This window comes from Diuraphis noxia, unplaced genomic scaffold (genome assembly GCF_037042655.1).
Source record: "Diuraphis noxia isolate RWA-SAM2 unplaced genomic scaffold, SU_Dnox_SAM2 contig0003, whole genome shotgun sequence".
Lineage (NCBI taxonomy): Eukaryota > Metazoa > Arthropoda > Insecta > Hemiptera > Aphididae > Diuraphis > Diuraphis noxia.
This window is the reverse complement of record NW_028301713.1, coordinates 18,017,222-18,026,849: the sequence shown is the minus strand read 5'-3', so window position 1 is coordinate 18,026,849 and position 9,628 is coordinate 18,017,222. Positions and strand designations below refer to the sequence as shown.

Genomic DNA, 9,628 nt, shown 5'->3' with positions numbered 1-9,628 from the left:
ATTTTATTAAAGGCATTAAACTATAAGAGCGAAGACCGTTTGGGTGAATAGTTATACATACCGATCGCGGGCAAGTGTTTATTACACAAAAAATACTGTTTGTGGTATAAGTATCATATGAATAAATGTGCCAGAAATTAATTTATATAATATTGAAAAATAAAGTCACGTAAAAAATATACAATAAATAGTTGATAATTAACTCGTAATTTAAAAAAAATATTGGTACCTATATTATTGTAATAAGATATATAAACAACATGAATAAATATTGTGCAATTAATAATTATTGAAACAAAGCCATTTACGATGTTTATATAATAGAATTATTAATTTATTATAATAAACCCTATTTTAAAAACATTCACATCAAAGTCGTCATCTAGGTTTTTACCTTACATGGGTAACTATAATTTCACTCACCTATAAACTGCAGTATAAATTATATGGTCACCCAATAAACAGACAATTAATTTTTTGGTCGAAATTATTAGCTAGCTTAACCCAAACGACCACCGCCCAATTACATCATAATACCTAATTTTATGTTAGTGTTATCTATATACAGTTTAATTTTCAAAAATGTTTGACATTTTTTGAGATATTTATAGACCACTGAGATATTCGATTTTTATGAGAATTTTTTTTTGAAGTGTCGGTAAAAAAATTTTGGATGACCAAAAAAACTTTAAAATTTAATACAAGGTTCCTTTGAGTTTTTCTTATTGTAGCTACAAAAAATTAAAAATCGTTAGTCACAATTTTTATTTTATAAGCGTTTATAATTCAAATTTTTACGAAATCTGTCAAAAACGCGAAAATTTGCAAGTAATTTTGAAGTTGAAAAATCATAAAATGTTTTGTGTTTATAACTAAGGATTAAAAATACAACACTAAGTTTTCCATAAATTCTGCTTCAAATACCTATAGAGAAAATTTGAAGCGTCATTATAGGAAAAATGTTTTGAGCGTTTGAGTTTTAAACTTTTATGAAATCGCTAATGATAACGATTTATCCTCAAACCTGCAGGTATATTTATATCTATGATAATATAAGGTACCTATTATAAATTATGATGACTACATGCAATGTTTTTAGAAAAATTGATTAATCATGCCTTATGAAAAATGCGTCCTAATAGAAAAATAAAATATTTGTTTCAAAATTTAAATATAATATAGCCTAGACTAACAAATCATCTCCGTTCAGAATCGTTTTTCGTATGCAATGATACCTATCATAATTGCATTCAAATCTAACCTACCCTAGTCAAAGGTCAGCCCCACCACCTATAATGTACAGCAGAGCGACATCCACTTACCCACTTTTTTTTATGGAATTATACTTTATACTTACTACGGACACTTGTATTTAAAAAAAACCTTTCATCGTGTTTTATATCTAAAGTGTTTATAAAAAAATTAAATTGTATTTTTATGATAAGTATAAAGGTAAACGGAAAATTGGTACGGTTATTGTGTTTTGAACAAAAGAAATGAAATAGGCGGAATATTGGTACTATAAAATATTTTATTTTCAGTGGTTCAAAAAATTAAATTAAAAAAAATATATGTTCAAAAAATTAAATTTAAATAAATATATGTTCACAATTAACAGTAATATGATAGTTAAAAAATGTGTCCGAAATTAAATAATTCATAATAATTTAAAATTAAATATAAATTCATAATAGTTCACAATAATTTTCAATAGTTTATAATAGTTCAAAATTAAATAAAAATTCACAATAGTTTCCCTATGGTATTTAAAAAAATGTCCATTGTAATTTATTTATTTACGTAACTGGTAATAGTTTCATGAAGTTTATATTGAAGTGAAGCATATTTTTTTATCTTTTTTTCGACATTTTAAATTATTAAGTTGTTCATGCCGTATACTTTCAATTCGCATCGTAGATCATTCATCTTGTTGAATACATTGCAGAACTCACAAAATGATGGGTTGCTTGTTCCTACGATCTTATTAAAATAATTATTCCACCATTCGCAATAGTTATTTGTTCTATCACCACCATTCAATGTGACATCGAATACATTCCACAAAATTGGAGAAAACATTGGGGTATCGCTAGTACCACTGACGAATCGCGGAAAAAAAGTCCGAGGCATAAAAAGTCCGGTATTATATTATATTATGTATTATCAAAAAAAAATCAATGATAATAATTATAATATACCTATAAATAAATATACAACAATCAAAATAATTAATCATACAAATAAATTATAATTATATATTAAAATTATTTCTTAATTAAATTAAGTATTAATTTTTCCTTTTACCTAATTATATGACGTACCTATATCGGACTTTTTAAACACGGACTTTTTTACTAGGAACTTTTTTTCCTAGGACTTTTTTACCTCGGACTTTTTGGTAGTCTACCCCACTGACATAGATGTCATCAAAGTATTTAGCCACTAATAATAGTTCTATAGGAATTATTGTATACAAATAAGCCATTCCACTGGATACTTCGTTGAGAGTTAAAACGCTAAAGCATTAATCATACTTGATAGTTGTAGATTAGATTAATACTTCCCTACAATTTCATGCAGTACTTATCTAATGTGTAGATGCTTTATGATTGTATTTCATAGTTTAAGAAACCCTGGTTTTTAACGACCGTACCAATATTCCACGTTCAAAACAACCATACCAATTTTCCGACAATCAAGTATAAACGTTAAACATTATATTTACAACGCTCCTCGAATTTTTTAACAAGCAATTATATTCACAGTATATTCTTGTTTGTAATATACCACACCTTAAATTAAACTCTTTATTAAGTACAATTAAAACACTAGAAAGTTACTAAATACACATTAATAAGTTGAATACAAATTACAAAAATAGTACTCTATAGAGTATAGGCAGTATAGACTATAGAGTATTTCGTATAGAACGTATAACTTCGAATTTAATACAATTAGTAATATAGAAAAGCACCGTACATTTACCCATGCTTCGTGTAATTATAAAATAGTATACCTATATATTTTATATTTTGTTATATTTTTTTAAACTTAAAATATAACAATTGTAATAATAAAAAAGGTTTATATTTAATTGATAATTATCTCTTTTTCTTTAAATTTGTATGATATTATTATAATTTAAGCTATAGTCTAATTTAGAGTATTTTTTAAAACTTTTTTAATATATATAGATAATTTTGATCACCACGCTAATACACCAAAATACAATATTGACAATTTGACATAATTTTATTATATATAGTATATTATGTTTCAAAAACGGGTAAGTGGATGTCACTCTGCTGTACATTAGGTGGTGGGGTGGACCTCTGACTAGGGTAGGTTAGATTTTAATGCAATGATAGGGATCATTGTATACGAAAAACGATTCTGAACAGAGATGATTTGTCAGTCTAGGATATATTATATTTAAATATTGGCATATATTCTATTTTGAAACAAACATTTTATTTTTAAATTAGGACGCATTTTGCATAAGGCATGGTTAATCAATTTTTCCAAAAACATTGCATGTAGTTATCATAATTCATAATACCTTATTAATATACATATACCTGGTTTGAGGATAAATCGTTATCGTTACGCGATTTCATAAAAATTTAAAACTCAGATATAAATACTTAGATACTATAAAAACTATTAGATATAAATACCAAGGCCGGCCCAAGATATTTTTACGCCCCGGGCAATCTTTTGATTGGCGCCCTTAATCAAATGCTCCATAATACATTTAATACTTTTTATACGAGTACTTACCTACATATTTTGTTTAAAATTCTTATATTTATGGATAGGTAAAGAGGATTGCAAAATTTATTTGGATACAATTAATTGACGTATCGGCTGTAACACATACTTTTTTGGTTTTCCTGAGTTGATGATTATATATCATTGTATATTATTTTGTAATTATTTGTAATATAGTAATAAAAACTGAAAAGTGGATTAAAATATATAACAGAATATTCTGTCATAGATTATTTAGTCATTTAGCTATATTTTCGTCAATTTGAATAAATAAATATTACGCTAAAATGTATAAGATATATTTCGTATATTAAAAGCGCCCCTAAAAAAGTAGCGCCCCGGGCAACCGCACGGTTCGCCTGTATCTTGAGCCGGCACTGATAAATACAAACAATTTTATGAATTTTGAACTTCAAAATAATTTGCAAATATTCATGGTTTTGACGAATTTTTGTCAATATTTGAACTTCAAATGCTAATAGAAAAAAATTGTGACTATGTATTCTTAACATATTTTAATCACTATAGGAATAACTTATGAGGAACTTTGTATTAAATTTTCAAGTATTTTGATAAAGCCAAATACTTGCAAATTTTCGCGTTTTCGACAGATTTCATAAAAATTTGAATTATAAACGCTTATAAAAAAAAACATTGTGACTAACGATTTTTAATTTTTTGTAGCTACAATAAGAAAAACTCATAACGAACCTTGTATTAAATTTTCAAGTTTGTTTGGTCATCCAAAATTTTTTTACCGACACTTCAAAAAAAATTTCTCATAAAAATCGAATATTTCAGTGGTCTATAAACTATAAATATCTCAAAAAAGTCAAACATTTTTGAAAATTAAACTGTATATAGATAACACTAACATAAGCATTTGGTGAAAATTTCAAGTATTTACAGTGATTATAGTTTTTGAATTACAACCATATAAAAAAATCGATTTGGTCGAAAACTGGTTTTGCGTAAAAATTCCCGTTTTTCTGTCACTTTTTGTTTGTTTTTCTTGATTTTTTTGAAAACTGTTGGAAAATGTTTACTTTTGACCTGTATAATGCACCAGGGATATTCAATTTCCCATCGGAAACCACCCCCAAGGTTTGAAATTTAAGCATTATTTCGACAAGTTATGCTGTATACACAGACACAAAAAACACGTCATTGTAAAATCAATACATTAATCACTCCGTTCAGAATCTAAAATAAGTAAGTAGGTACGCAATCTCAAATGAAAATAATAGTTATCAAATTTAAATCGTGATCAATTAAAAGCAAAATAATCAATAATGTTCGTTTGATAGTAAATACTAATGTTCCATTTTATTATACATTCATTTTTTTTTTAAGTATCTATAAGTACCTTATTATATATTATTGTTTTGCGCAAAATTCAAAAGGTTTTACAGTACATATAAAAAAAAAAAAACACCTATCATTGTAAAATCAATACATTCATCACTTCGTTCAGAATCTAAAAGTTTATAAATATTATTTTTTTTTTCTAACAAATATTATCATTGAGTAACCAAATAGTATAGATATATCTAATTTGATTAGTTTGTTTACCTATTGAACAACTATATTATAATTTATAAATTATAACTGCATAGATAAGTAAATGAGTAAACGAGCATTAACATTTGAAAGCGGATGCCTGCAGGCGTCTTGTAAATTATGCTAATGGTTCCAGAAATGAAATATGAAAAACAACTATTTTAAAAATGAAGTTTTGTTTGATTTCTCTTATATTTATATACTGAACGAGCCGGATACATGATAAGTAATTAGGAAGGTTTTATATTAATTCTAACTTCCAAACCACGTGCGGAGCGAGGAAACAATGTTTGTATTGGTTTTACGAAGATTTTAGTTAAGAATCGTGCTCGTAGAAAATTTATGGGTATGTCTATACATTCAATGTTTTAAGAGTAACCTCAGAATGTGTCTACACATTAACCTATCAATCCAATTATGAATCATTGTGATTCGTAAGTTTGTACTTATACCAGTTATACCTATATCGGCTATATCATAACCTACACCAGTGGCGTAGCGTGGGATTTGAGAAATTGTAAGCAGACAAATTAGTGTATTGGAAATGTATTAGTAATTTTACAGTCAACTAGGTACATTTAATTGGTTAAAAAAAAATACAATTCCTTTAAATTTTATTTTATAACTTTTAACAATTTATGTAAAATTATAATTTTATTTAAATAATAAAGGCAGCTCCATTTAAATTTTTAATAATTAAATAAGTGTACACTACTGCCTACCGTGTAATGTACGCGTGACCTGTAACGTTCTTTTTGGTTTGAAATAACAATAATGAAAAGTAGGTACCTATATATTATATTTATATAGATACTTGGATACAATAATATCGTGTTGGTTATAACGTCAACGTTTAACTTATAATTCGTTTAAATCAGCAGTTTCCAAACGTTTTTTTTTCGCGGTGCCCTTTTTTGGACTAAATATAGATAAAAATGTTTCAATTATTATGAACCGTAGATTTCGGTGCCTTTAGAATGTGCCCGTGGTGCACATTTTGGGAACCACTGGTTTAGATCAAAGACGTCCAGACAGTGGTTTCCTTTTAATGGTAACACTAAATAATTCTGTCCAGTGACATCGGATTAATATACGGATTTCGGGAGGGGATAGGGAATATATAAATACACATTTATTGACGATTTTTACATTTTTAGATCTATCCGTGTGCGCATGCGCAATACAACTTGCATTTTTTTAAATGGCAACAGGTGTTTTGAATACCAAATTCGGATAGACCGAATTTTTATAAGTCGGTTTGGTCCTTTTTACCATAGCTCTAAAATCAAAATTGACTAAATGGCAACCAGTCAAAGTTTCGATTAATATTATTGAATTTTTCACTAATCATACTAGAATTTTATGAATTATTATGAAATTTTATTTATTATTTTTGTATCCGTAGGTTTGCAGATATTATTAAATAATTAAATAATATTAATCGAAACTTTGACTGGTTGCCATTTGGTCAATTTTGATTTTAGAGTTATGGTAAAAAGGACCAAATCGACTTAAAAAAATTCGGTCTATCCGAATTTGGTATTCAAAACACCTGTTGCCATTTAAAAAAATGCAAGTTGTATTGCGCATGCGCACACGGATAGATCTAAAAATGTAAAAATCGTCAAGAAATGTGTATTTATATATTCCCTATTCCCTCCCGAAATCCGCATATTAATCCGATGTCACTGGACAGAATTATTTAGTGTTACCTTTAAAAGGAAACACACTGTATACAGTTGTAGTAGTGATGTAAAAGTAAAACATAAATGTATTGTAAAATTAATATGTAGGTAACCGCGGTATAGACTATACCCATGAGTGCGATCCTCTTCGCACCACGAGCGGATCACTGCAGCTAGTTCCAAGTTACGTACGCGCATGCGCGCGCACGCCATTTCCTACTATCAACATATCTTATCAATAACTGATAAGCACTTATATAAACACATTATTTACAAATTTACAATATTAATTTTTATTATTATATTTTTACAATATGTCTCAATATTATTTATTAATTATTATAATTAATTAGTAAATAAGGTAATCGTCAATAGTTAATCTGGTCATAAAATAATATATAATAATATTAATATTTAATATAAAATATTATTTATTAATTATTATTGTAAGTTGTAACATTATTTATAATTTATTATACTTGTAAAATAGATATCCAAATTAAAAAAAAACCACTGGAAAAATGTATAATGAATCAAAAATAAGCTTGAGAGTTACTATTGATAAAGCTTTACCTTATAATAATATATTAACTAAGGTGTTATAATTAAGTGCTTTTAATGAATAAAAATCATTGTTATATTGTCAATAAGTTAATGCTTTGTTTATTATAGTACCTATTGTATTAGTATATTACTAATAAATACGGTGAAAGCTTGTAGGGATTAACTGGGCTGGTGGAAACAGAATATGTTGCTGAATGCTGAGAATCAACTCAGCCAGGGCCATAAGCCATAAAATTTAATAAATGTTTGTCCGGGCTCTTAATAAAACTTCTTAAAAGTAGCTTAATTAATTATCTATTGCCGTGGCTCAGGTATCACGTTTGTTCTTTGGTATCACCAACTGTGGTTACCTTATCACTGCCTCATTGAGGTATCACAATATTATCACATCCATAGATAAAACATGTTAGAAGTCAGTTCTCAGTAAGTTTTCAGATGGTGTAAACTGTAAGACGACTAAGACGTGAATTAAGAACTATTTAACGAAAGTTTACGAAAAACGAAGAACGAACAAATTTAATATCCAAGTATTACCTATCCAAAATTTGTAATTCTTAAACTACCATTTCGAAATGGCTTCAGCGTCAGTGTCTAAAGGAACGTTTCAACCAGTAAGTTTTTCAACTTTTATCACATTGTTAAAAGTTATTGGTAACAACTTCATACTTCATTTATTATATTTTAAAATTTGCTATAGATGTGTCACGTGTTTTAAGCCAAATAAAAAATAAGTATATTTTATTAATAAACATAAATTAAATTTTTTTGTTAACACTTCAAAATTAATTTGTTCATTCTTATTTTTATGACTTAAAACTCATGTAGTATTACTTGTTTTTCTATATGATAATAAATTGATTACACTACTTATATGACTCAATTATAGTATTTATATATGCACATTGATTTTTAATAATACTGAGCTTACATTTTTAATTCTCAATGTTATTTAATATTATATTATTTAAATTTTGTATGGATCAATAGGATTCTGATGTCCACATAACATTTGATGATCAACAAAAAATCAATAAGTTTGCAAGGCTTAACGCACGTGTTGATGAATACAGGGATGAATTAAAATTGAAACAAGTAAGTTGAGTTTATTTTTTCTTGTTATACCTTCAAATCTTATCATGGGTTATTTAAATTATTAAATCTTAACTACTTGTAAACCAAGTATGTAAATACATCAATGGAATATCTGATTTTGTATTCAATTATATTGTTTCGTAAATTATACAGTACCAGATCCCAATAATAATACTAAACAATTTTAGAAGAAACTTAATTTAATTTGATTTATCATAAACATTAAATACTTATATCTTTTGATTGCTACACTGAGACCAACTCATCTTTGATTAATTTGTTTAGACAACATTAAAGAACTTGGAAGATGCTTCTGAAGAGTTGATGTTATTAGACGAGGATGATTGTCCAAATCTTCCATACCTTTCTGGCGAAACTTTTGTATATTATAACTTAGAAACAGCACAGGTATGCCTAACATAATTTCCATTATCATAATTAATTTTTACTTAATCTAATGTGATTTTTACACAGAACAATTTGGAAGAATTGAAGAAAACTGTTGGAAAGGAGATGAAGGATATTGAAACAAAAATAAAAGATATTTCATCAACTATGAGTGATTTAAAATCACATTTATATGGAAAATTTGGTAACAATATAAACTTAGAAGCTGAAGATTAAAATATGTATATTTCTTCAATAAAATTTTATAAAATTTCATATTAAAACTAAAAATATAATCACATGTTTATTTATATTTTAAAAAAAAAACTTGTAACCCAGCTTTCAATTAATAAAAAAATATATAACTTAAATTAAGAAAAACTTATATAATAACTTTATTTATTCATTTTATAATTATAAAAAATAAAAGAATATTGTATTAACATAATAACAATAATATAAAATTTAAAAACAACTAGAAAATGTGTGTTTGTATTTCCTAACTATGGTATTATGTAATTTAAAAAAAAAAATCCAGTTAAAAATGATTTAGTCATTAGTTATTAAAA

At 26.4% G+C, this 9,628-nt stretch overlaps 1 protein-coding gene across 1 annotated transcript; it reads left to right on the top strand.

The window, feature by feature from the left end:
• The first annotated feature begins 7,981 nt into the window (after positions 1 to 7,981).
• On the top strand, positions 7,982 to 9,542 carry Pfdn4 (prefoldin subunit 4). Its single transcript, XM_089222067.1, has 4 exons — positions 7,982 to 8,191; positions 8,568 to 8,672; positions 8,958 to 9,080; positions 9,147 to 9,542. Exons 1-4 carry the CDS (start codon positions 8,153 to 8,155, stop codon positions 9,294 to 9,296), a joined length of 417 nt encoding a protein of 138 aa, XP_089078193.1. The 5' UTR covers positions 7,982 to 8,152; the 3' UTR covers positions 9,297 to 9,542.
• Positions 9,543 to 9,628: the final 86 nt, after the last annotated feature.